This window comes from Electrophorus electricus, chromosome 20 (genome assembly GCF_013358815.1).
Source record: "Electrophorus electricus isolate fEleEle1 chromosome 20, fEleEle1.pri, whole genome shotgun sequence".
Classification (NCBI taxonomy): Eukaryota; Metazoa; Chordata; class Actinopteri; order Gymnotiformes; family Gymnotidae; genus Electrophorus; species Electrophorus electricus.
Window position 1 is genome coordinate 604,152 of NC_049554.1, and position 27,857 is coordinate 632,008.

General features: G+C 46.3%; 3 protein-coding genes across 6 annotated transcripts in view; 1 reads left to right on the forward strand and 2 right to left on the reverse strand.

Annotated features, from left to right (window-relative positions):
• Window positions 1-11,184, reverse strand: part of celsr2 (cadherin, EGF LAG seven-pass G-type receptor 2) — a 52,218-nt gene extending 41,034 nt beyond the window's left edge. For both annotated transcript variants that reach the window (XM_035520544.1, XM_035520543.1), the window contains exon 1: window positions 7,404-11,184. In XM_035520544.1, coding sequence (XP_035376437.1) covers window positions 7,404-10,950 — 3,547 coding nt within the window. In that variant the 5' untranslated portion in view covers window positions 10,951-11,184. The remainder of the gene's footprint in view (window positions 1-7,403) is intronic.
• Window positions 11,185-11,947: 763 nt separating this feature from the next.
• Window positions 11,948-22,521, reverse strand: capzb (capping actin protein of muscle Z-line subunit beta). Of its 3 annotated transcripts, none has more exons than XM_027018793.2 (10): window positions 22,305-22,520; window positions 18,972-19,061; window positions 17,815-17,936; window positions 17,129-17,242; window positions 16,601-16,742; window positions 16,377-16,493; window positions 15,677-15,742; window positions 15,495-15,571; window positions 15,111-15,212; window positions 13,664-13,755 (listed from the first exon to the last, which is right to left on the reverse strand). In XM_027018793.2, exons 1-9 carry the CDS (start codon window positions 22,305-22,307, stop codon window positions 15,119-15,121), a joined length of 825 nt encoding a protein of 274 aa, XP_026874594.1. In that variant the 5' UTR covers window positions 22,308-22,520; the 3' UTR covers window positions 13,664-13,755; window positions 15,111-15,118. The 3 variants fall into 3 exon arrangements, with proteins under 3 accessions (XP_026874596.1, XP_026874594.1, XP_026874595.1); XM_027018794.2 differs by lacking the exon at window positions 13,664-13,755 and adding an exon at window positions 14,737-14,761 and having other exon boundaries at window positions 22,305-22,521; XM_027018795.2 differs by lacking the exon at window positions 15,111-15,212 and having other exon boundaries at window positions 11,948-13,755; window positions 22,305-22,521.
• Window positions 22,522-23,360: 839 nt separating this feature from the next.
• LOC113582808 (MICOS complex subunit MIC10-like) lies at window positions 23,361-27,857 on the forward strand. The gene is made up of 4 exons (XM_035520289.1): window positions 23,361-23,467; window positions 26,950-26,997; window positions 27,340-27,449; window positions 27,704-27,857. The coding sequence occupies exons 1-4, from the start codon at window positions 23,407-23,409 to the stop codon at window positions 27,710-27,712; spliced, it is 228 nt and encodes a 75-aa protein (XP_035376182.1). The 5' UTR covers window positions 23,361-23,406; the 3' UTR covers window positions 27,713-27,857.

The following is a 27,857-nucleotide window of genomic DNA, read 5'->3' on the forward strand; positions in this document are numbered from 1 at the left end:
GTGCAGTAACGACATCGCAAACAGCTCTCAGGGCCTAATAGGGGGTCGCTTGCCTTATGTTGACCCTTGGAGACAGCCACGTTGCCCGGGGCACCAGGTGTCATGGGAACAGAATCAGAATTCTCTTCCACCTGAGCTCAGACAAACATGGCAACACTGTGCACTCGGCAGGGGGTGGGATTAACCCGGCCTTACCGAGCAATCAGGACACAGACACCAGGCTCTAATCAAAGCTCATCGGAACTGTGAGCAGGTTGCGCCTCGGACAACACCGTCACCCAGCACTGAGAATAAAAGACTCCAACATAAGTGCAGAGTTCTGGAAGAACAGAGACTCTACTGAGTCCAGCAACAGAAATGGACTTGGGCCTGAGCAGCTGGAAGTTTGGACATGTGAGCGTGCTAATGCTAAACCGTAGTTCTTTAGAGGAGTGCGGGAGCTCACTCGCTTGTGCTTCTTTATACAGAGAGCAGTACAGTGAAAAGCTGCCAATCAAACAGACGAGAGAGAAGAATGTAAATGCATCACAGGGGAACGAATGAGCTGCAGGAGGCGGGGCTTGTCTGGTAGGGGTAGCGGCAGAATGGGAGGGGTGGTTCCTGTTTCCTTCTGTTTGACCCTCTGCAGGACTAGAGCCTAGTACAGCTTGAAATGAAAACCTTACAAAAAAGACCAGCAGCACAAGGATTTAACACTATTTGGACTTATGTGTGGTGTTTGTTTAGCACATATGTGTGTTGCATACTTGTGTGTGTGTGTGTGTGTGTGTGTGTGTGTGTGTGTGTGGTGGCTTAGCACCACTCCAGGAGGTTTGAGCTCCAGCTGATTATTATGGGATGCCCCACAAACCCAAGCCGCTCTCAGAGACTGAGAGAGAATAAATGTGCGACCTCCCACTAAGACGACAGCTTGTCCCTTCACTACCTCACAGGGGTGTGTGTGTGGGTGTGTGAGGGAGGGTGTGTGTGGGTGTGTGAGGGAGGGTGTGCGTGAGAGGAGAAAAATTAACATGATCTGATGCTTTAGCAAAACGATTCAGAAGGTTCATTCAGGGTGTGTGTGTAGTGAAAGCTTGACAAACGGATTCACTCCTACGCAGCAGATTCATCCTGCTGCTGCTTCACACACACGTTTAACATTTAAGAAAAAATCTCTCAATTAGCATTATAGAGTTAACTATCACATTACTGTAGTGAGAAAATTAATGAGAGTGTGAGAGGCAGCTGTGCTGCTGGATGAGATGTGATTATCTGCTGTCAAAGATCCACCATCATTTCATTTCTCCCTCTGCCTCCATCTCTATTTCTCCATCTGTCCAATTCTGGCTCTCTTGCAGACTTTTGCTTCAGTGTATGTTATCAAAAGCTTGCAAGGTCACCCCCCCACCCTAACACGCACGCACACACACACACACGCACACACAGGCAAACCTGCTTCCAGTGAGGTCATTTATTTTCATGTATAGTCACTCAGTGGTCCACACTGTGTCCCTTGAGAAGTTATGTCTGCTCACACACCTCCCCTCCTCCCCATACACACACACCCTACCACCACCCACACAACCCCACCCCCCACCCCCCCCAACACCTACACAAACATCTCCACATTTTAGTAGGACAGGCAGACAGACACACTCATGCAGACAGAGAGATATTCCTCACCTTTTTAGCTGATTATGAGATGTGTAAAGGACAGGCAGGTTGACCTGCGTGTCCCTGTGAATGGGCATATTAACATACCAAAGAGACACTTGGTGTGACCGAGACGGTCCCTCAGGAGGCTAAACGTGTGCCGGAACTGGTGAGCTGGCTCCTTGCTCTGGCTGCTAGAGCACACATTTACCACCTGGAATATGCAGGCCCGAGGCCAGATGTGCTCACTGTCCTCTGCAGGAATAAACTATTCAAAAGGTCCAAAATGGAAGGAGCCACGAAGCACAAGGAACCTTGTGAAGAAGTTCCGCCCGCTAGCTTAGTGAGGGAGAACTCCCCATACCGGGCATGCCACAACATTCTGTCCACTCACACACACACACACACACACACACACCTTGGTCACCTAACGTGTCCACCAGGCAGGTCACAACACCCTGCAGCTTGCCACCTCTAATTTGACAGCACCATGTGACCACACACACAAACACACATGATGTCATGTCCTACTCATACTGACTAATGGAGTAACAGGTCTGAGAGTCACTGCTACTGTGTGAAGAGGAAAATCAGATCAGACCCCCAGTACACACAGACACACACACACACGTACCTGCTTCCACATCACAGGGAGACATACAAATATAGCACACAAGTATCATCTACTACACACTCTTGAAAGACTGAAAGACAAAAGGGTGTGTGTGTGTGTGTGTGTGTGGAGGTCGTGAGTGTTGCACAGATCCTGCAGGTCAGCAGTCTCTGGATGTTCCTGCTTAGACAGACAGACAGACAGACACACACACACCTCAAAATGGGTCCTGGCTGCTATCCTTTTAACCCCCCCCCCCCTTCAAACTGCCCCCAGCCACCCTCAAATACCCCCAGCCCCCACCTTGCATTCTGTCCCCCCCAACCCCTTCTGTCCTCTGCACAAAAGGAGTCCCCCTAGTCCCCACCCATTATGCATTTCTCAAGCATCGCTGGGGTCACCATGACAACTCGCTGCTTAACAAAGCATTTCTCTTAGCTATTCTTTCATTCACAGCAAGAGAGAGAGAGGGAGACAGAAAGAGAGATGGAGTGGGGGCAGACACAGACAGAGAGAGAGAGAAATAGATAGATGAATAGAGAGTGAGAGAGAGACCTTTCCAATAGAGGGCAAGAAGAGTGATAGCAGGATGAAATGACACCAGAGAGAAAAGAAGAGGACTCTGGTGAACATGGACAGCAGACCTGAAGTGAGATCACATGGGGGAGGATTTCTCACATTCCAGGAGGGGCTTTGACTAATGACCCCAGAGGAGAAATGAGAGTGTGCGCGAGCGAGCGAGAGAAACAACCAGCTATTCTCAGAATGTACACCGACTCATGCTGGCAACTTCAAATCCAGCTTTTACATCAAAGCAAAAACCCCACAAGTCTGAGTTACTGTAACGCCCGACACTTCACAGGCCTGTACAGGCCGATGTGCTACTAACAATAACTTCATCTGAGTTTTAACGACTTTACCCAAGAAACGTGAGCTCACAGAAGCTGAAATCCGAGTGCAAGCCGTCCCTTTCATTTGGCCTGAGCAGGCTAAGGGGTCAAGGGCTGCCCTGGGGGGTGGGGTCCTGCTCTGCCTCTCCGGCAGGGCTGAAAGGAAGCAGGGTGCAGAGATGAGCTGATCACTCACCTCCTCATATAACAGCTTGAAAAATTCAGCATCTTTAAGGCATCTCTCATCCAAAGACAACTAAGACAAACTAAACATTTTTAGCTACATTTCAGCTGCAGTTTTTCCTTTAATGACCACGACACCCTAACCCTAACTAAATCCAAAATAAAGTGGCAGCCGATCGAGAGACTCAAGCCAACCTCAGTTTTGGACCCCTCATCTCAGCCCAGAATGCTGAGTGAGTGAATTCTGGGTTGTTCTTTTGCTGTGGGTAATGGATTCCTAGGCCAAATGTTCCATGTCATCAACATGCTATTGCTGTAGCATAATGGCAACTATAACAGCAGAGGAATGGAGGCCCCATGCCCTTCTCATTCACACACACACGCACACTAACTATTCAGCCATATACAACCCGACTGGCCAGTGTGTGTGCACCTCCAATTCAAAAACCAGTGGAAGATCCAGAACACTGAAGGCTAATGGCAGGCTATCAGCACGCATGGAAAGCCCAGATGCTTTTCACGCCTGCCCAAGGACACAAATGCCAGTTATAAATTTAGATATCTGATTGTGGAAAGGACAGCCTGAAATCTTCCACTGCCTCCAAAAAAGAATCAACCGAGGAAGCATTAAAATGCAAAGGTTTTGTGTGGCGATACACGTTGGGGTTTTTTACTAAGGTATCCGAGGAGAAAAACCGGTGTAACAATAGGGGTTGAGGGTTAACAGCAGACAGACACAGGGACCACGAGGGTAGGGTGTTGAAAATAGAACGTCTGACTCTACCCAGAGCAAAGCGACTACACCCAGAGCCACTATGTAGGAAACAGGCAGGCTGAGTCTGCCATCCTGTCCAATTCTGACGTTAAAGCATGGAGTCATTTAGGCTTTACCCTTTAGTTCCAGCATGAGCAGAATACTGATCAAAATATCAAAATACTGATTAAATCGAATAGAGATTACAATGCACAGGCAACCCCGGGTGAGTGAACACTGGGTACAGCACCGTGGTCGTCCCCTCATGTCTACCACATCCAAAACCCTATATGCTGTGTGTGTGTAAGTGTGTGAGTGTGAGTGAGTGTAAGTGTGTGAGTGTGAGTGAGAGACAGAGATAGAGAGCAGAAACTGTCACGGACCTGAAGTGCTGAACTCTAGAATTACTTACCATCTATGAATAAATAATCAAAAATAAACATAATTAAATTAAAAGCCTACAAGGCTTGTAGCCTCATTAATTATAAAAAACAGAAACCATGCCATCTACATCCATAACCACTCCATCTACTTGCATAATTCAATTTTTAAAACCCCAGTTACACTGAAGCCACAGCCAAGATCAGCCATAACCACAATGGATATTAATCCATTTTTATCTGCAAATTATCTGCAATATTCTGAGCAAAACCAATACCATGGGCTCTAGCAGAAGATAAGAATGTATAATGCAAAAATATTTAAATCTCTATCAAATTGTTTCTATACTAATTAAGCCCCCTTTTCTCTCCTTCTCCCTTTACACCTCTCTGTCTCGTCTCGTCTCGGTCTCGTCACTCCCCTCACCCACCCTCCCTCTCTCAGGTCCAGGGCCGTTTCTGAAGTGGGTTGTGTAGTGTGCAGGTACTGCTGTGGAGCGGGTACGTATAATGTGTAATTGGCACATTCCTCTCACAGGAGGAAGAGTCGTCTCCGTTTTTCTATGACGCAGCTGAGGGTCCATTAGTGTCATCTTCCCAAAGACCCCAGTTTTTGAGTTGTAATGGGGGGTGTATTTAGAAGTGACAGATTTATCACATCACAATTAGTCTCTATATATCCAACAGGCATCATTGGCAAGATTATATTAGAAGACGTCTGAATTACTGTCTGCCTGGCATTTAATGGGGGAAGCGGGGCATCTGTCATCACACCAGTTCTCTCCAAATCTCTCTATATTAAGCCCCTTCCTTCCTTCAGCAGGTGTGAGGCGGGCAGTGCTTGCAGCTCTCTGATTGGTCAGCGCTGAGACCCAGCTGTTGCTTCTGACTGTGGCCTTATCCTGATCCAAGCGTCCAAATCGACCTGCTCACATCTACTTTGTCTGCCCCCCCACACATACACGAGCACACAGTGAGTTTGGGCATCAACAGGACCTTCAATAGGCTAACTTGTGCCTCGGCTCAGCTCCATCCAGGTCCAGGGGCCTCTCACACGCCACTCAGCAGGCGTGTTTCAAAGCAAGGCCTCCGAGGATGGCTTTTGTCAGAATGGGAGCTACTTCAACCCCTTCTCTTAGCCAGAAGCACTAATGCTAATGCTGCAAACAATGTAGAAAAGTGGCAGTCAATTAGCACGACACAGATTAACCTCCCTAATGGCCTTTGCTACTGCAAGCTTCTGCTGGAAAGAAGAAGGAAACCACATCACGACTTCGCTGACGTTCAGATAGTTAATGAAAACGCTGAGATTTGAAAGAGCCAGTGTAAACGCCAAAAGACACCAAGTGGATCCAAACCCCTCACTTCTCAGTTGTGAGGGGAGGGCGCCCAATGACAACTATGGTCGGATTTATCACATTTTTAGAGCTGCACTACTCAGCAGAAGATATAACACTCACGTGCACAGGTTACTACAATTTTTTCCTGACCGTCTTGTCAGGTGGTTGTCTCACAACCACCTTCACATGCTGCCGTTCTGCTCCTTTCGTCTTTTGGTGTTTATCATTAACGTAGCGCTGAAGCTATAGTGTTAATCTAGGACCAGTTTCCGCATTTCATTCTCCAATGAATGCAGTCACACAGACAGCAATACTTCACCTCTGCTTTTGCTTGTCTGGTGCACCATGACTCCTGCACTTTCACTCCTGGTCTTAGAAGAACATTCACACACCTTCTGTAAAGTTAGCCAAAGATCAGAAGTAAAGATCTTAGCTTGCTGATCTAGAGTCAGCTCATTTTTGCCCATGTAATCATAGTTGGATTATGAAAAACAAAGCCTGACCCTAAAACAGCACTTTTACTCCAAGAAATCCAATAAGTTAATTGCGCACAGACCCCGAATGTGAATGACACTTTACAGCCACAATAAATACCAGCTCTGACCCACAGCACTTCACAAGCTTGGAGAGTGGGTTGTATGTGAACTCTCCAAGTTGGTTTTCCACAAAAATACCAAGCCTAAGCAGTGGGGTTTCCTTCTCAAAATCCTTCTTTGTCTAAGGCCAAACATAATCTGTATACATGCAGCAGGTCTTTAAGGTTATGTAACCCAATGCTAATCCAAGGCAGAGTTCTTGGACAGATCTAACATAAATTGGCATGTAATGGGTTTCTCTGTTAGACGGAAGTAAGTGGTCCAGACCCGTTGAAGCGCGATGGCCCCTGGAGACCTCCGCCCGAACACTTAATGGCCTCTCTCTCACACGGGCCGCCATTTTAATTCATCACTACAAGCTACCTCTTCACAAATCATATCTAACTACAACAGACATCTGTACAAATAACATCCAACACACCTACAGCATCCCACAGATCAAGTGATGCAGGTCGTCAGTAGAAGCTACATTTCAAACCACATGAAAAATGACCAGTGCTCAACTGAGCCAGCATGTGCTTACACAACATATGCAACCAGTTTCATGCCGCCATTGACTAACGAGAGAAAAGTGTGGGTCAGCGCGCAGAAAGGAGGACAGACTCAGCTACGAGAGCAGGAGGAAACGAGGCCATCTGCCTCTACCTTTCAGCTCAACCATGATGACTAACAAATGGAAAGTCCAAAACACACGACTGTCGTGAAAATGGGACAAAGCCTTTTTGGAGGCATGATAAGGAAGTTCTCAAATAACACATCATCTGAAACACTGGATAAACTAATTATGTCAGAAGCGTAAAGGAAAATGATCCATCTATTAAAGGCATACATTTGATCCGTCTTTGAAGTGTTGATTCCTAAATTAAGTTATGCTGTTATAAAAATGGCTTAAGTGTACAGGAAAATGGCCTCAATGTACAGATACATATACACACACTACTGGACACATCTCTCTCTCTCTCCCTCTCTCTCTCACACACACACACACACACACATTATATATTACACCCTTTACCTGAGACAGAAATCCTCATGGAGGCCTCCAATGGTCGGTTGTTGTCAAGGGCCCGGCTCAGACGGATCTCTCCGGTTGTCCGGTTCAGAAGCAGCAGGTTCAGCTCATTACCTGCCTCAAAGCTATACTGCAGCTGGTCAGACACATCCGGATCAAGGGCTGGGATCTGGCCTATCACTCCAGTTGGGAAGCTTTTGGACGTGTCTGTGACATAGTTGTTAAAGATAATCTGGAAGTTCTTCAGGATCGGCACGTTATCGTTCTTGTCGATCAGCTTGATGTGGACGGTGGCCCGGCTGACCAGAGGGGCAGATGTGGCCTGAATCACGATTACGTATTCGGGGCGAGTCTCATAGTCCAGGTCCATCAGCGCGGTAAGCTCGCCTGAGAAGATGTCAAGCTGGAACACCTCAGGGATGTTGCCCTCAACAATCTGGTACATGATCTGCGCATTGCTACCCTCGTCAGGGTCCGTGGCCGAAATGTGGGCTACAACCATCCCGATGGGGCTATTCTCCTCTACGAAGATATCGAACTCGTCCTTCTCAAACACTGGCGGATTGTCGTTCACATCCAGGATAGTTACCTGAATGTCCACAGAGGTTTTGAGGGCAGGGATTCCTTTGTCCACTGCGAAAGCTTGCAGGTGGTAAATGGGAGTGTTCTCACGGTCCAGACGCCGGAGTGTGCGTACAATTCCTGATGTGGATTCGATGATGAAGTCACCATCACCATCGTCACCTCCCTGGAAGGTGTAGAAGACACGGCCGTTCAGGCCGGAATCGCGGTCCGTGGCAGACACCTGGACCACGCTGGTGAAGGTCGGAACATCTTCCATAACTGAGCCCAGGTAGCGGTCTCGCAAGAACCGGGGCAAGTTATCATTAACATCATTTACCAGGATCTCTAGGTAAGTGGTATCAGATTTCTGAGGTATGCCATTATCGCGAGCTGTGATAGCCAGAGTATATGACACCTGGTCCTCATAGTCCAGCTCCATTTGGGTTGTCACTGCGCCTGTGTCCGAGTCAATGCTGAACTGCGGAATGCTGTCGTCCATGAAGTACGTGATCCGTGCGTTTTCACCTGTGTCCTCATCAGTGGCGCTGATCACCACGACAGTGGTGCTGACCGGACGGTCCTCGTTAATATTGACGGTGTAGTGCGAGCTCTGGAATACGGGCCGGTGCGTGTTGGCGTCTGTGACGTTAACAAAGACCTTGGCCATGTCAAATCGCGTGCCGTCAGAGGCTGTGACGCTCAACACGTACTGCCGCTCCAGTTTGTAGTCAAGTGGGAGTGCCAGTGTGATGAGCCCTCCACCACTCTGGCTAGTGATGGAGAAGCGGTTCCGGGTATTTCCGCTGGAGATCTGATACGTCACCACGCTGTTGATGTCCTGGTCCACAGCGGACACGGTCACCACGCTCGTGCCGATGGCGGCATCCTCGTTCAGACGCATGTAGTACGCTTTCTGCGTGAACTCCGGGTTGTTGTCGTTCACGTCCAGGATGGTCATGCTGATGCTTGCGGAAGATGACATGGCGGGAGTGCCATGGTCCCGGGCCTCCACTCCGAAGCCATAGAAGTCCATGCTCTCTCGGTCCAGCTCAGCCACAACAACAATCCACCCCGTGCTGTTATTTATCGTGAACGGGAAGTTCGCGGTCGTCTCCGTGAGCCGATACTCCAGCCGTGAGTTATCTCCAGAGTCTGCATCAACTGCTTGGATGTGTATAACAGAGTATCCGACCGGAACGTTCTCCAGCACAGTTGCCTGGAATGGGGTGCTGACAAAAATCGGAGCGTTGTCATTAATGTCCTGCACCTGTATGGTCACCAGGCCAGAGATGTTGGAGAGCGGCGGCCGTCCGCCGTCCTGAGCTCGGATGCGTAGCGTATACTCCTTACTCATCTCGTAGTCCAGCTGGCTCACCAGGTCCAGCTTCCCTGTCTGCGCGTCGATGTAGAACTGTCCTCTGGTGTTACCGCTCATGATGCTAAAGTGAACCACAGCATTACCACCCTGGTCGCAGTCTGTGGCGGTAACCTGCAGGATCTCGGTGTTGAGCTGCAGGTCTTCAGCCACCTGCACGACATATCGCTTCTCGCTGAACTGCGGCGTATTGTCGTTGTCGTCCTCCACCGTGATATGCACAGTTGCCGTGGCACTTCGAGGAGCTGGGTCCCGACCTTGGTCGTTGGCCTCGACCAAGAGCACATAGGACTCGATGATCTCTCTGTCCACAGTGCCACGGGTCCGGATCACGCCAGAGCGCGAGTCAATCTCGAAGGCGTTGCCTGAGCCGTTGCTGTTGAGGATGCGGTACAGGACGTTGCCATTGGCAGGGGCATCTCCATCTGTGGCACGGACCGTGAGCACCTCATAGCCGATCTCTAGGTTCTCCCGCACACTCTCTTTGTAGTCCTGTTGCTCAAACACGGGGTCGTGGTCATTTGTGTCACTCACGGTGACCGTGAGAGTGGCCATTGCTGTGCGCCGAGGTGTTCCATAATCGACAGCCGTCACTCTGAACACGTGGGTGTCCTTTGTCTCTCTGTCCAGCTCCTCAGCAGTGGACACTAAACCACTTAATGGGTCCACAGCAAAGAGGTTATTAGAACGACTGTCAAACAGGGCCTCGATGAAGTATTCCAGCCTGCCGGCCTCTCCCTCATCTGGGTCTACGGCTTTCAAAATAACCACAGAAGTCCCAGCCGGTTTATTCTCTGGAACAGTCACTTGGTACATGGGGGGCTGAAACTGGGGGTTGGTGTTCGTGTTTCTCTTCCTCCTGCTCAGCAGGCCAGAGTCGGACTGTGTCGCCACTTTTCGCAGTAACCGCTCTAGGTAACGCTGTCTGAACGCGCCCTGACCCACGCGCCAGCGCACAGACATCCCCGCGCGCTCTTGGACTCTTCCCATACAATGCAGGTCAAACTCCAGCAGCGAGTCGCGCTTCAAACAGAGCGGCGCCGAAACCAACAACTGCCCATCGGAAAAGTAAAAAGCAGAAGTACCGGTTACGTTACAAAGGACAGCGCTCGGAGTGCGAATGAACGGAAACAGGTCCCAAACGCGGAAAAGAGCGGCGTTCGCCTCGCGGCACTCGGACACCGAACCGTGAGAATTTAACAAACTTAGAATTTCCATGTCCCATTTTTCTTCGCGCTTGCGTCTACTTACGCAATTCCTGCCATGGACATAAACACTGTAGTGACTGGTCATCAGATGCCTGAATCCGGGGGCGCCGCCTGTGCAGTCAGCAACAGTGTAGATGGAGAAAGGGTTGGAGGGGAGCGAGCCGCAATGCCAGGAGTCCGACACGTACACGCTGCCCGCCGCGGCATCCACCGCTAGAAAGGTCTTCGTGAATTTTGGAGCGATGACCTGGTCCAAAGTGCACGTCTCGCTCCTCTGCACGCTGGTGACCACCGTCCCTGGTCCCGCGTCTCCGTTCATATGTACAACGCGACAGTCCAACCGAGATGGGAGTTTCAACCACCCGAAAACAAAAAAGAACAAATCCCACTTCATAGCCAACATTGTTAGTAAACACTGTTGTTCTCCCTGATGTCTCTGACCGAATGCGCTGCAGCTGCGTTTCAAACTTTTCCTCTCTTCACTCTCTTTTGTTGAGACGCATCCATGCCTGTTCCTCACCGCGGCACAACTGTGAGAGAAACCGCCGTGCACAAGGTGGACACGCCGACAGCGCCGCTCCACTCGCTCGTTAAAATGGCTCCCACAGTGCTCTCCCACAGTGTGCTCCCACAGTGCGCTCCCACAGCCCGAGGCTTCGCACTTACACCCGGTTCAGTACGTCTGGGACCCTGCAGCGCACGAGGATACGGGCGGCGTGTTGGGGAGGTGACGTTACTTACAACTTTGCTGGACGTGTGTGTGTGTGTGTGTGTGTGTGGGGTATCATACTGAGAATTGGGTTACATTTTAGGAAAACTGCTTTAAGGGGCTCGCCTAACTCAAGGTGATGCATGAACTCATGCCACATATCTCACTGCAAACAATGGTGGTGAAAAATAAACCGGTTACTATTCCTGCATCAGAATAAGATTATAAAGAAAAATGAGATATGCAAATGAGGTAAATACCTGTTTAAGACCTCAACTACGAGACCATGTAAATGTGAAGAATGTGCATATCTGATACAAAAACAGTTACTTGCCCCATCCTATCTCATTATCAATGCCAGAAAGCAGAAGTCGGAACCCTCATTACCATCTAAGAACAAAAAGAAAGTGAAAACGGTAATTCGGTAGCTCATTAAACAATTCTGCAAATAGTTCGTTTAGCGACGCAGCTGCATGGCTTAAGTTGAATGGCGCGCTGCTGCCCCCTGCTGTTCGAGTTCGCGACTACCGAGACGGAGCGGCAGGTGCACATCAGCCGCAGACCTACGCGTGCGCCCTCAACGGCTCTTGGCAGAGGACACATCCCAGTTTTAAACTAGTGATAATCTATACGGTATATACTAGTTTGTAAAGGCTACTAATATGCAAATTTAGCTCACAAAACTTCAATCTGTTCTCAAAATAGTGCTTTATTCACGAGAATATTTCACAAAATTAATGCTGTCAATTTTAAAAGCAATGATTTTGCGATCATGTAAACGATTGAACTGAAAGGTTTATTCCAGAGCCTGCACCCCACCACATAAAGATGTTTTTTTTTCAGATCTATACCCTGCACAGTTGTTTTTGTCCTTGGGCAAATTTAGTGACGTCCAGGTTATACTTTATTCTTAGTTCCAAAAACAAAGAAAACAATCTACTCTATCCGTGTGTGTGAAGGTTTCAAGTCCTATTGCACTCCAAATCCAGTTAACAGAAAACCTACAGAATGCAAGAGACGCACCAATCCAGTCTGTTTGAGGCAGGAAATACGGCAGTGGACAATTCACTTTAGGCGCCAGATGGATTAATTTCTGAATGCATGACATGTTTTACATCCTATGTGATGGTACTGAGAACTCTAAAAGGATAAGTCAGCAGATAAAGTAACACACTCAAGTTTTCTAAGAAAACTCAAAATTCTTGTTTTTATTAGTTTAATTCCTTTGAACTGCTGCAGTGTTGGAGAAGAGCTGAGAGACACCATTTCATACACCCTTAAAGCTTACACTCTTCACCAGGCATCCCAGGACTGCTTCAGGACAGCAGCCAGTCAGAGACATACAATTTACATTTCTACCATTCTAGCATTTTACTATTTTTTTTTTTTATTGTTGCTGGAGGCTCTAATACATGAATTGTAAGCTTTACAAAAACAAAACAAAAAAGACAAAATATTCCACCCCCCAAACAAAAACAGCAACAGAATACAAAGCTTTAGGCAGGTGTAGAAAGGGGGACGGGGGGACTGAAGTGGAGGAAGAGAGGACTTCTGTGTGCACACAGCACGTACATCATAGGGATGTTGGCAGCCTTGTTTAACAGCATCCTTTTATACCCTTCACCAGGCAGAACAGTAAGGGTCTCATCACTGCTTACCCACAATTAATATGATTAACAGTAAGGATGACAGTAGTTATCTAATGCTGAATTCTCAAGCTTTCTTTACTGTGTTCCAGCAGATTACAGCAACAGCTTCGTTTGGGACGCACGCGCGCGCGCACACACACACACACACACACACACACACACACACACACACACACACACACACACACACACACACACACACACACACGGCGCAAAAGGGGCTGGTTACCATACACACAACACAAACTATCGTCCCAAACTGTAGCCGGGACAGGAACCAAAGCTCACACAGAGCAGTGAGGTCGAGTGTGTGCAGATCTGGAACACCGACCCAGGTTCTCATACACCGGAGAGGATCAGTGTGTGTCCACTATGGCTCCACACATCTTTGTGTACTTCGCGTAAAGCGTCTTTCAGACAGACCAGCCGTACGAGATGCATGTCTGGGAGACGCCACTCTCACACTGCAGCTGGTATGCGAACCGTCATATGACTATGGAAGAAGCCCGAGCAGAGAGGGGAGAGGGATGAATGTTCTAAGAGATGCTGTGAGATGCCTTGAAACTTGCAAAAACAAACAAAAAAAAACCCCCAAACAATAAAACCCCAGCCCCCCCCCCAAAAACACACTAAGCATTTTCTCCTTTTTGTTGTTTGATTTCAACAGACAGAGTGCAGCTCAAACAAGACAGTAAACGGGAAGGACAAAATAAACACAATGTGGGGTAGGAATAGAGAGGGAAGAGGAGGAGTGCGTCTCTAGCTTTGCTGTTTGCGTTTGTTGAGAGCGCCGATCAGGTCAGTCCTTAGGGCCTCCTGCTTTGACTTATCCGCCAGGGTCTGAACACTCCTGCAGATGACAAAGAGAACAAGGGATGAGAGAGAGAATGAGGGCTGGAAGAAAGCCCTCCAGGAGGGTGCAGAAATGCAGAGGAGAGAGTGTGGGGTCTGTCGGAGGTAAGGAGCTGGTACGCCACTGGCTTTCTCTTGCCAACCAAAGAAAGTCTAGTTATACACACACCCACCTCAGACACATGCTTGGTCATACCTTCCTGTATGCGCTAACACAAACTGACCCAGACAAACACATACACACAAGCTGCATAATATGGACAAAACACTATATTGTTACATTTGTATTGTAGTACGTTATGCCCTGTCCTGCTGCATGTTAAAGACCACTGATGAACCCTTGATACCACAAAACTGGCCTGTACTACTTTAGTGTGACATGGTTAAATATTGGCCTGCATTAGTTGGACCAAATTGATTTACATTTGTAAATAAACGCCTTGATCAAACAAAATACTCATCTCAAATTTGAGATTCTTGTAGGATTGTTAGAGGTCTCATTTGCACACTGTAGCTATGTAAATAACTATATATAAATTATTAGCATTACTACAGATACTAATGTATCAGTACTGCAAATGACAAAACTGTGATAAATATATCATTTATTAATGGTTATCATCCTCCAGCATGAGTAATCTCCATGTGAACTCCATGCAGTTACAAATGGCGCACACTCCTTCCATGTACAACCTGCTGGACAAAAAGGTTTCAACTACTTTCCTAGCACACCGCAATTCCCCCCAAGTCCCACAAGAGGGAGATCTTGTGGGTATGGTCTTGCTGCCCTGGTCTGGAGAAGTGAGTCCTCCAGCTGGGCAGTCTGGAGTCCCCCCCCGCCCCCCCAAACGCCCACACCCACCCCCACCCCCACACACAGCTCTGACGCAAACAGCCTCCCAGAGAGCTGTGCCCTGGCGCTCTTAAACTGAAACACATTTAGTTCTTTTAAACAAAAGCCTTGCCTTCCAATGAACGTCTGGGAAACGGTGTCTGCTGCTTCTCTTGTAAAAGAGAAAGAAAAAGAAAAAAAGAACAATCTTGAGAACTCACACTAAAGCACGAGAGTTGGATCACCACATACACAAGTTTAAGACTGAGATTAGTCCTCAGTACAGAGTAATGGACTTGCAGTAGTGAACACCGTTTCTGTTTAGTCCAACATTCTCCTTTCAGATATTCAAGTTATTTACAACGTTTTAGCAAATTAGTACAACGATCACATGCATTGAATGGGTGTGAAAGAGGTCCCTAAACACAGCTTGTTGTCCCTGACTGCAGCTTCAGAAACCACACATGCACCAACCTCCAATGCAGCAAACTCATTAGCACACAGACACACGGAGCCTGTACCTCCAGCCCTACTCTATGAAGATCTGACGCTGCGTGAGAACCTGAGAGAGCTCTTTCTGCAGTTGCCTGTACTTCTGATTATCAGGGAGAGACTCGATAGATCTGGGAAGAGGCGGAAATGGGGGTGATAGCAAAATGAGACAGATAGAGAATGTGATAGAAGATTGGATGTAAATAGAGAGGAGAGGAGGAGCGAGAGAAGGGGAGGAGAAGAGAGGAAAAATCAAGGGTATGAAATGAGATCAGAGGAGTTACTTGTAGGACTCAGCCTGAATACATAAAACAGACCAGACAGCTGGGGCCAGGGGATGTGTCACAAGACACACACACACCCACCCAAAGATAAATACACATACACACACACACACACACAATCACTCATACCTCAGGCCATTGACGATGTCCTTGGTTTTGCCAAAGTAGATTTCATTCAGGGTGGAGCGGATCTTGTTCTCCATGTCCTAACATCACAGCACACAATCACACTCCAAGCACTGCTACTTAACACTGCATTAACTTCATGAAACAGCATGCAACAGAAGAGCAGAGTAAAGGAAGTGTTTCACCTCCACAAGGCGGCCAATGTTGGCAATGTGTGGGGAGGACTCGCTGACCGTCTCATCTTTCTCCATCTGAGGAGTGAGGGATCATATATGAACATGAGAGGGAGGGAGGGAGAGAGCAAAAGAATCTGAGCTGCTTCAGTCTGTCCCATCTGAGAACTGCTAGAGTGAACAAGCAGCAAAAGTCCAAATGTAGACTTTTTTAGAATTTAGAATTATGTTTTTTTTTTAAATTAGTTTGTTAAAAAGCACGCAAGGTGGCTGTCTTGGGACATGTTCTTGTATGTGGACTTTTATGGTCACGATAAGTCCTTTAAGCGTGGTCTCTCAAAGCATTGCTGCAGTGTCGCCGCAGGAGACAGATGGAGAGGAACACTCCACAGCCACACAGCCACCACAGACTGAACTCAGGCACAGACACAAATAGTTTGGTTGGGGGGGGGGGAAGTTATTTAATAAGCCTCCTTTGCTCCTGTAGGTGGCATCTCTAGACTTTACATTTAGCTACTGCCATGTCCTGTCCGTCTCTCTACATTGGTTACCTATAACTCTCTCTATACGTGCCTGGTTGTTAGTTACTTTTGCCTGTGTTATGCTTGGCTGTTATGGTTACCTGCAACTCGGATTATGGATACTTGCGTCTTTGTGTTAGCAGGATGTTATGATTACCTGTATATCTGCATAACCTGGTTGCTATGGTTACCTGTCTGGTGAGGCTGCCACCCAGGTTCATAGTGCCAGAGCCTGTTTTGGTCGTTTGAAGCCAAAGCATCACAGTAGAGGTGAGTTTATAATGAGCTGTACGGCCACTGGACTTCTCCTGAGAGAAAGAGAGAGAGAGAAAAAAACAGGGGTGTGTTAAAAAACACATTAAACTCCATACTTCATTACCCAGCAGGCCAAACATCTTTGTGTTAGCATTCCCACCTGCACTTCCACCACATGAATAGAGTCCCAGCATCCCTTAATTTTTTTGGAGCCATCTCCAGCCTTCTTAATAAGGATGACTCCGGCAAAGCCATGATCCAGATCCCACAGGTACACAGACGAAACGCCGCCCTCAAAATACCTAAGACACACACCAGCTTATTAGTTGGCAGCAAGCACACACATTCACAGACACGTGCACAAGCACACAGACACACATAGTGGAGTTGTCCTTGGTCTCTCTATACCCAGGGAGAAACCAGCCTCATCTTGGCAACTATTCCATTGTCTTTAGGGGTTTAATTAGGATTGAGCTGTAAACATAAATAATTGCATCAATATATATTACACAAAAGAGTTTTACAGCCTGAATGATTCGATTCTCTCCATTGAACTGGTCCTCACAAAGAGATTAGTTTGGCTGAATAGTTAACTGACAGAATGGCTAATTGACTGACTGGCCGACAGGCTGCACCCCTGGTACCCCAGGGCTATCTACCCCAGTAGCAGCTGGTAAAGGGTACTCACAGGTCCCTGTACTGATCGAAGGCGTTGTTGGCCTCCACCTCCAGTTTACGCAGGCGGGCCGAGGGCATGGCGCCATCATCGATGGGAGGGTCATATTTATTACTCCACGGAGATCTGCACAAAAACCACACAAAGGTAAACATCTTCACACTCATCCTAACCGAAGTCTCAACACTTTAACCCTAGCCCATGAGTAGACACACAGACACAGATGTTTCTCTGAGGTGTCTGTGTGGGTCCTGAGCATGTGTACAGAGAGCAGAGAGTTATTATGGATTGTCACACATGGCAGAACATGCAGAGGAGTCACGTGTGTGCAAGTCATCCGTCTCTACACGGGTGAAACTTCAGATGCAGGAGAAGAAGCTGTTTGTTTAGTTGGGTTTGTTTATAAGAGTTAAATACATTTAAAGTTTCAATATGTCAAAGTGTCCTTAGAATTTGAGCTTGTGACGGTAGGTATATTACAAGGACGGTTATATATAACCAACTAAAACATCTGCATGAAACTTCTTGCACTTCTTACAGCAAGTCATATGAATCAAATCACCGACCTCGGTCGGACAAAACGAAACTTGAACAATCTGGGACAGGGATGTTTATTTTGGTTCTGATTGGAGGCAGGCCTGTGGGGTTGATCTGGGAAAGGCCCATGGGATCTGGACTCATGCAGTTCTGGTGCTGACCTGTAGGAGTCACCATCCCGGTTGTAGTCACAGAGCAGGTAGTCTTTCCCAACTATTCTGTCCCTGGCGATCTTCAGAGGCTGATCCACAGAGGACAGCAAGTCCTCACACAGGCTGGGCACCTGCACACACACGCAAAACACACAAAAACAAAAAGACGCTGCAATTTGTGCAATGCAAAATGGGAAAAAAAATGTTTTAACATTTCCCTAAACACAGCTGTAGTACTTAACCTTATGCCTACTCACAGAAACCTGCAGTTTATTTTTGAATCACCTATAGAGATGTATGACCTAATAATGACTAGCCGTGGTCCTGAACTGTCTCAAAACATGACTTTAGTCTGCCAACAACACAATACGAATGAATGAACTGTTCTTTAAGGCCAAGGGAAACATTTAAGCAGGTGACTGTCAGTAGAACAAACAGACCTGGGTGAGAAAGTCCTGAATATGACCTGGGATAAGAGCTAATTAGCACATCAGCCTTGAGGAAGAGGGTTAGGGAGACAGAGAGAGAGAGAGAGAGAGAGCGAGAGAGCACACGAGAGGGACAAAGAATGAGAAAAAGAAGGAGAGAGGGATTGAAAGAGAAAATGGACATAAATAAACAAAAGCAGGGAAGAAAATAATACATGAGAAAGAACATAGAAAGAGAAAGAATATGCATCTGGCATGAATTTACTGTGATATAATAAAGGGAGCTGCAGGTATTGCTGTGCATGCATACATGTAATAATGTTGCAGAGTGATTGGTTGGGCTCTACTCTACTCTATGGATTCTGGTTTCTCCAGAGATAGTTGAAGCCCAATGCTGCACTACACTCACTACCCAGTAATTCCCCATTATAAATTGCCTTGTGTGGTTCTCAGATAGGATGTGTGTGCGTGCATATGCGTGTAAGCAGAAAGCCTTCAGCATACTTAATGACTTCTAATCACCATGAAACAAGAAAGAGCAGGTACTCACTCAGTTCCAAAGTGGGAGAAGGTTACTAACACTAAACATAGGAACAAACTGGAGAAGCAAAGACTAACATTAAATTGAATGAAACAGGCGAAGAATAAGAGTATTCCCTGACAAACCTGCAGGGTGGTGCTAGTGGGATCTCTGTCTCACACACACACACACACACACAAACACAAACAAACACAAACCAGGTCGATGAGGTCGCTGAGATTCTTCTCGATCTGCTGCGGAGGCAGACGTCTCATCAGATCCAGAGCACAGTCTAACTGCTGATCATTCTATTGGGAGACACAGACAGAAGTATTGTGGATATCATCTTCATTTCTGTTTTTCTGCTTCTTCACAAAAATATTTCTTGAAATTACAACAATCTGTTCCGGTAACAATATCTTTAGCTGAATTAAACAAAACAAACAAAACATGAATGCGTTACTTAGCAACACTGCAGTGGCATATTCCACACCCGGGATTACAGAATGTTTCAGTCCTTGACTCCTCTTTGCCCGAGTCAGATCTCTTTGCATTATGTACCATGGCAATGGCTCACCTGGAGCCCACCAATCTGTGGCAGTGTAAAGTCAGTGTTTGGCCGTGTTGTTCCTATAGTTGCCATGCACTGCACAGGTTAATGGCTTCCTTGCACCAACTCATCAGCTAATAAAGTTTAATGGGAATGTGTTTGTAATGCTTCCTCTTGCCTGAGACACACTAATCCTGTTACGTTATGACACCTACAGCTGTACAGCAGCAGTGCGCCCCCCCCCAAAAGGTCTGGCATCAGGTTCAGTGACTGGACATCTCTGATACACTGAGCCTTCTGTCTGGAAATATCCGCTCTTCTAAAACATGGCACTTGACACGTTTTCTTTGATGTCCCCATGAGTAACTCCAGACTCATTAAGGTTTATGGAGGAGGGTTTTCACACCCCCCTTTCTTTTAGTGTCTATCCTCTCCACATCTTGGAGGCCTCGTGTGGACCTCGGCCACAAGGACCAGTCACTTCGTTACATGAGACGTCACTTCGTTACATGACGCCGAGGCTGGTGTCTCGAGGGAAGCTCTAGGGCTGAGACCCCGAGCGTGAGAACACAGCTGCTTTAAGGAGGCAGCGGGCTGAGGCACTGCGGTCCAGATCTCCCGCGCTAACGGACCAGAAGCTACAGCTGAAACTGCCCCACTTACACAGCAATCAAATTGAAGACTGTGGAGCTCACAACGGGTGTCAGATTTCCACACCATCATATGGAAATGTTCCATTTTGCACAATGCCAAATTTAGTCAGTATCTAAGTAATGTTTTTTTTTGCTGTTCACTTTTTAAGAATCATACATTTTACGCATGTGCCTCTTATAAAAAGCAAACCTTAATTTTTATTCATTAGCTGTATTCTTGCCACAGAGTTCTATAGTATAGAACACACATGCAGCCTCTGTGACAAGAATACAGCTAATGAAGCTAATACAGCTATCACGTATGCAGTGGAGAAAGCAGCTGCTCATTTTAGTCCATCCCAAATTCAATTCCAAAACCACCACTTAGTTTTAGAGTGTTAGATGAAGTAAGGAAGGGTGAGGTTGCCTTATATTGCACACAAAGCCAAGTGCCACAGGACTACACCTCCAGGTGCACGAGGCCACGGCACCAGACGTTACAGCTGCACAGGAGAGCATAAACAAGAAGCATACACACCTGACCTCAGTAATGAAAAAGTGCATATATATGTACACGTGCATGTGTGTGTACAGTACAGAAAAGGGAGAACGCATGAGAGTTGCTACAGGAAAGCTTCTATGAAAACTTTAGGCAGACAGCAGAGCTTGTGTGCAATCTTTCTTCAGAGGCAAATTCCCCAGCCCCCCATCTGAGCTTCAGAAAACAGCTACGGCTGCGTTTTACTAGGCAATATGTACACTAGTGGTTACACTATGCATCTTATTCACTCAAATAAAAAAAATGCACAGATTTGAGGAAGTGACAAACAAAGACATGCATCTCCTTTCACAGCAAATACATTACTGGAGTATTGCTCATTGCAATTTAGGAGGTTTGATAAGGCTTGTGGGATTTTAGCTGTCAAACACCGCCATTTGAATGTTTCACACAGGCCTTTAAAAAAATACAGAGGAAAAAAAAAACAAAACACTGGCCAATAAAAGGCTCATAAATCAACTATATTTATGTGGACAAATCACACTGAAGGCAAACACTTGGAGTGACCAAGACAGGACAAGACTGGGGTGCCTAGGGCCATGTAAGCTCATGTTCAGTAACACCACAGTGTGGAGGACCGCACTGAGTGGGCTCACGGTCCAATCTGTCAGCACAACACCTACATACCCTGACACTGTGTTTAAAGAATGGGCAGTATGCATTAGTGCACAGACACCCTTACACAGCAGAAGGTTCAGGGGTGAGAAAGTAGTAGTTGATCTCTGAGCCATACCATCTGTTTCTTAACTGCTAACAAGAGCAAAGCATTTTTAAACTTTAAAATATATCCACAGGCTTTGAGTAAACTGTTGAAAGTTGGCCAATAGTGACAACGGATAGCGGATAGTCACAACGTCGTAAATAAGAACAGATGTTCAGACCCCTTGCTGTAGGAACAACTCCAGTGCTTCATATCCAAATATTTGATACCTTCAGGATGTGGCAAGTGAATGAACAACAGTGTATTTTTAACCACTCGTTGTTAAACAGATGCTGGTAAACAGTACAAATGTTGGCTAAACATTTTTTAAACGATGTAGCTAACCAACTAATGGGTATATCGGTCCTGGGCGACACTAGTGACGTCAGAGTCTGACAGCAGCTTTCAGACGCGGCTGTCAAATCAAAGACTGGAACTCAAACTCACATGCCATGCACTGATTAGCAGCTTTTATTAAACGCGGGCTTTGCATTGCTGTCAGCAAAGCCGAAGCCCCACACAATAAACTCAGTTTACATGGCTAACTGTATACGAAGGTATTTAAATACAACAAACCGGACTGCATGAACGCATTCTTACAGACTGGTCATATTGGCGTGTCACTCCAGCGCTTACATGGACGTTAATATTGTTCGTCAATAGTGTGCTTGGAGACTTGCTCAGAGTTTTGAACTGCAAGGAGAATAGTGGAGTTTGGCAACGAGCCACAAACAGCTGCAGCAAGACGCGAGTGTAACCCACTCTTCGACATACCGAAACCCAAAATAGCAGCGTAATTAGTTAGCTAAGCCTTGCTAACCCAAAACATCCTGCGCTGCCCTCCTCGGCTTAGTCCATGTAAAAGACACTTAGCTCGCCAATTAGCGAGCTACAAGCACACCCGACGCCGCCGAGTAGGGAGACTTAGAATAAGGTCTGTTTTATTTCGGAATATACGTAAATAGCTTCGAGGCTGTATTTAGGTGGCATCGGAGACGCGGCGCTGAACACTTCCTATAAAAGGCAGTGCTCGTAGACCCAGCACCCCCCAGGATACGGTTAGCTTAGCCTAGCTTAGCCTAGCAGTGCCGCATCTACCACAGGCCTTACCATGGCTGCGGTCTCGGGGACGGAATACACGTTCGCCGACGCCTTTAACGGATGGTTTGAGCGTACTTGCTCGGTCCGCGCTGCTGTGCAGTAACCGTATGTGTCCGTGCGGAGTTGACGCTGTTTCTGTTCGCCTCTGTGGCGGAGCCCAACCCTGTCAACGAACTCACTTCCTCAATCGGGGCTGCAGTAACAGGGCCGGAGAAAACAAGCGGCCGTTGTATGTCCGGGTCATTCAAAACCTGCGCTCGAACGCCCAATCAGAGCGGGCTAAGTAAGGCATGGCCAAATATGGAAAGGGATGGGCGTGTCAGGCATGGTGACGTCAGCGGAGGAGGGGGAACGCCCGTCATCCTGAAGTACTGTTCAACACCACAATTACGCTGCTCAAATGACCCGAATCTATTTTAATGACGAAATGGCGTTTAGATCTTTCACTTAAAAGTGGAGATTTGCAACAACAAACGGCACAGGGGGTTAAACCTTTTGTAGGATGAAAATGAACACGTATATGACCGATAATACTTAATTTGAAAGCACGAAAGCATAGTCACTCTTTATTTTTGCCTACATACTGTGTAGATGTTATTTATATGTCTTCTTTAAAATCCATGGACAAACAAATAATTCTCCTTCTAGGAGGACTCATGTAAGACTTTACTTCAGTGGCCCTTGTGTTGAAATAACCTAATGAATAATCTATTTTCAAATACAAATACTGCTAAAGTCACTGCTCATCGTTGAATGATGGCCTGAACAATCGGACAAAAAAAATAGGAAGGTCTTGTGTTTATTCAGTCATATCGGCTCAGCTATAAATAGACAAAGGAGTCTTAATGTTAGTAAATAGTTACCATATAAGGCTTTATGTACAGTCCCATAATACAGGTCTTGCATACTTGTTTGTTTTTCTTTGACAGAATACATGGTCTTGTATACTTTATTTTGCTGAAGTTCAGTAAACTTTTCACTTCTGCAGACTCACATGGGTGATGAGCTACTCTGCTCAGGTGATAAGGGGGCGGGGAATACCTTCAGGCACGAGAATGGGCGAGTCTCGCGATACTGACTAGGTTCAAGCCGAGGACCAGGCAGCTCAAACATGGCGGACGAGCTTGGACATAAGTGGGATCGCTGCCTCGCCAACAGCGCTGTTAAACTGGGTAATTATATCCCTACTGTGTCACCTATCAATAAAGTTTCATATGTTTTCCATTGTGGAGTGTGTATGTGTTTGAGTAAACTTCAGTTTATGCTTCAGTCCTGTACTTTGATGTTGAGTAATGAGGGCCAGGCTAGGTCATAATGAGCTGTAAGCCTTAGCAAGCTAGCCATACAATAAACTCATGACAGTTTAATAAGACGACGTTTAATTCATGAAGGTTACAGGACGGGGTCCTTTATAAGTACCTCTTCGTTATGGACAGCTTGTCTGACGTTGGAGCAGTGCGATAGGGCATACTTAATAATGACACGGTGTCCTTCAAAATCTCACACGCTAACTAAGCTAGCTCACATAGATGCTATGTAATCGGAGTTAGGGTTTACTGCTCTCCTCAGGTCGTCCGAGTGGCAGTCCCATATTAACTCGGGTTAAGGCTTACTGCTCTCCAGGTTGGCTGAGTGGCAGTCCATTTAGCTAGCACGATAAGACCTTTTCATTCTGTAGTTTGACAGTGGTGTCTCAGTGGTCAAGGTACTTGACTTGTAATTGGAAGGTTGCTGGTTCAAGCACCTCCACCAAGTTGCCATTGTTGGGCCCCTGAGCAAGACCCTTAACCCTCAATTGCTCAAAATTGTACCCAATCATAATTGTAAATTGCTTTGGATAAAAGCATGAGGTAAATGTAGTATGTCCACATTACATAACACTTTATGCATCTTTAGATGTGATGAATATTAAGCTATCGAGACAACCCTGAAATATATCTGCCATGTAACATCTTTATTCTTTGACATTTTAAATGGTAAAGAAATAATCTGGGGGTGGGTTATAATTTGTCATAACAGAATTTTTAGTTTATCGTATCTCTTAACGGAGTGTTCATCTGTTTGAGGTGGTAAAACTATAGAAATGGACCCACTATAGGGTATTGACAGGACTAGCATTGTTTATCTGTGTACCTAATTCTTGCACATTTTCTGCAGGATTTAATTCCTATTAACTGCCACTCATTTGTGCAAGTTGCAACCTCTCCTAATGAAGAGGTATAGAGGTGGGAGCCATAACAAAACATAACACGATACCTCAATACATCTTCAGGATGCAGGATATGTATCGCAGTGTAATAAATTGCCCACAGCACACAAGGAGCCTATTAATGCTATATTTAAAACTATCTGAAAGTACAATTATCTTGTCAGTTGTGTTTACAGAAATAAACTAGGAATGAATAGGAATACATAATCTAACAAAGAAAATCAAGTAAAAAAGTCATGAAACACATTATAGTACATGATTTGTTACTATGCACATTTAAAATGATGTGACAGCACCTACTACTATTTAATGTTTTAAATAGCATGCATTTGGCCAAAAGGCCCAAGTATTGATAATACCCACTAACTAAAGTGCGTAGTACATATTTTGTCATGATTTATTATGATAGCAAAGGCAATATCCTCATACTGACCACCTTTAATGGTACTGGCATTAAGCCCTCCAAATCTAAACACTTTTTCCTGCCAAAGCTAATTTGGCTTGGTATGGTTGATTTGTGTACCAGAAAAGCAGCAGAAAAACCGTGGAAAGTCTGTTTCATGTGGAACTAAATGAAAGCAGTTTTAAAGTCAAAGCAATTTATAAGATGCACAATATTCCACTGGTTGGTTCTCAGTGTCTCTTTTGGGGATTCCATGTGTAGTATGTTTTCAGTGTTTCTGGGCTTTAATTTGCCTGACTTGGCAGTTTTGATAATTACGCAAGAAGTTGAATAAGGTAGTCCGGAGCAGGGAAAAACACATTCCACGGATTCCATGGGTTCATTATGATGATATCAGAATGCCTGTTATAAAATGCATGACAATATGGATTTGGATTGCGCAGGCAGTGCTTGTGGGGGGGGGTTGAGGGGTTGGTGATAGCTTTTGCTGGATTAGAGTGAAGGTGTGAGTTGTTGGTCTATGCTGGATACTGTCGTGGGGTTTGGTTCCCTGTGCTTGTTGGGGTGGAGGGGCTGCATGTTGGCCTGTGTTGGGTACTGTGGAGGGGTTTGGTATTGGTCAATGGCTGGTGCTGCAGTAGCGTTTGGTGCTGGCCTGTGCTTGGCGCTGTGGGGAGGTTGGTGCTGGCATGTGTTAGATGCTGTGGTGGGGTTTGGTTCTGGCCTTTGCTGGGTGCTGTATTCCCTCCCTTGTTTGCAGGACTGCCAAGGGAAGGTTTGGGCTCAGATAGAGGCTGTCAGATACACACACACATGTGGTTTTAATGAGCTGTTCTCAGAAGAATTGATTCGCCTCTCTTCTCTACTATGGCAGATCGTAAAGCATCCTATCCTCAAAGTGGCGATGCAGACAGGGCCAAGTTTTCCCAGAGCCAGTAGGAGTTGGAGGCTGCCAGAGGCTGTTACTGGGAATGGGGGCAGAGTCATAGTGGGTTCTGGGGGGAAGGCCATAGTGCCTCTAACACAGTTTCAGTGTTTTGTTTTATTTTTCTTTTTTTCTCCTTCCCTTTTAGGAACTGCAGCTTTGGAGCGGGTTAAAAACAAAGCCTAAATAAAAGAGGCAGCATGGAGGGAGAGAGAGAGAGAGAAAACGGAGGAAGAAGGAGGTCAGAGTGCAGTAATGTCCTCAGGCTGTTGATAATGGTATTATGGTATTGTTAAGCATAGCACATACTTGGCAGGCTGCTCCCACTGTTCTGTGCTGAGAGAGAGAGGTGAACTGGTTCAGCCAAATCAAAATCTTGAAGCTCCTAACTCAGAGTTTTGCTTGGAGAGGGGAATAGACAAGAAAAAAAGAGAGAGAGAGAGACAGTGCAAAAGAGAGAGAGGTAGAGTGGAAAGGGCAGGTCTTTAGCCCCCTCGGCTAAGCAGTGGAATGTTGTTTGGTGTTTTTGTGGTGCTGGTTGACAGGCGGTTGTGTAATGGGTTCAGTGTCGTCTGACTGTGGGGCCAATCTCCCTGTCCCATGAAAGGGTAGAGCAGAGCAGAGCAAACTTGCGGGTTTCGTTTTCTGCACTGGCGGCAGCCGGAGAGAGAGCTCGCAAAAGAGCGCGAGAGAGAGGGAGGGAGGGAGGGAGGGAGGGAGGACGAGTTTGTGCAAGGTTTGTGAGATCCAGCACAGCACTCATCCACCCTGGCACGGCTGATTTTCTCTCTCCTGTTACAGACAAAAATTCAACCTTTCGTTCTCCCCTGTTGTCTCTCGCTACCTACATACCCCTCCCACCCTTCTTTCTGTGCATCTGGCCAGCAGGTGCTGTTTACCAGTTCTGAGGTCAGAGGCCAACTTAGGTCACCCCTTCACCTTGTTACAGCAAACTTTCTTGCCCAGTGATTGTACTTGTATATGTTTGTGTGTGCATGCGTGCGTGTATGTGTAAAAAGGAATTTGCGTGTAACAAGTTTAAAAATACAGCATTTAGTCTCAGTTGTGTTTTCAGTTTAAAAGCTAAAATGTATATTTAGTCTCTCTCTCTCTCTAGTAACTGGCATTGGTGTTGGTGCTGTGGTCTCCTTGCTGTTCTTGAAACGTGAGTTCTGATTTTTCCTTTCCCTCCTTTTTAAAAAAAATTTAAACTGTAAAAATGATTTTTGTCTGTGGATCTGTAGGACCATATAGTGTTACTAGCACATTAATCACATTGTGAGGGGTTCTTCATTCTTTTTTAGCCCAGTTTTGTTCTGTTAGGTGTTTGCATACAATCCCAGAGGTGAAGTGCTCCTGCTCCATCACCACTGTTTCAACTTCTCCTCTTTACCAGGTCCATTAGAGTCAGGGTTGCCAGGGTAGAAAGAAAATCAGTCTGCACAGGGCAGCAATGATGGAGGTTACTAAAAATATCAAATAAAGATGTCTGTGCGTCTGCATATAGGACGCTCCTGGCCAGTAGCGTTTGGAGCAGGTTTTGGGGTGGGCATGGCTTACTCCAACTGCCAACATGACTTCAGATCCCCCTACCTTCTACATGGACACATGGAAAAGGTAATCCTTGTCCTACACACATGCACACACAAGTGCTCAGTAAACACTGCTGCACAGTTACACATAGAAAACATCAAAAGAGGCTCACATGTCCAGAGGCTTCCAGCAGCTGTCTAACTAAAACTGGTGACATTTCAGCTCTGGTGTTAACAACAGTATATATTCAAAGTTAACAATGCTGTGATGGTATTGAGTAAAACTAAACAAATACTTCTCTCTTCCTCTCTCTCTCTCTCTCTCTCTCTCTCTCTCAGGATCAGTAGAAGAGCTTTGTCCCTTGTTCTCCTGAATGGGTTTGAGCTCGCTGTTTCTGCCTTTCTTCCACAGTCTGGTCTCCCCGTCTGCAGGTTCTGTCTGAGAAGTGTGCGTGAGGATCTTTAATAAAAACGAAAACAGTTTAACAGGAAA

Coding starts and splice junctions, on each gene's coding strand:
- capzb (XM_027018793.2), bottom strand. Junction 17,937..18,971: donor TCAGCGACCTCATCGACCTG/GTTTGTGTTTGT, acceptor GTGTGTGTGCAG/GTGCCCAGCCTGTGTGAGGA. Junction 16,743..17,128: donor TTCGATCAGTACAGGGACCT/GTGAGTACCCTT, acceptor TGTGTGTCTTAG/GTATTTTGAGGGCGGCGTTT.
- LOC113582808 (XM_035520289.1), top strand. CDS start 23,407: ATGGCGGACGAGCTTGGACATAAGTGGGATCGCTGCCTCGCCAACAGC. Junction 23,468..26,949: donor CAACAGCGCTGTTAAACTGG/GTAATTATATCC, acceptor CTCTCTCTCTAG/TAACTGGCATTGGTGTTGGT. Junction 26,998..27,339: donor CTCCTTGCTGTTCTTGAAAC/GTGAGTTCTGAT, acceptor GTCTGCATATAG/GACGCTCCTGGCCAGTAGCG.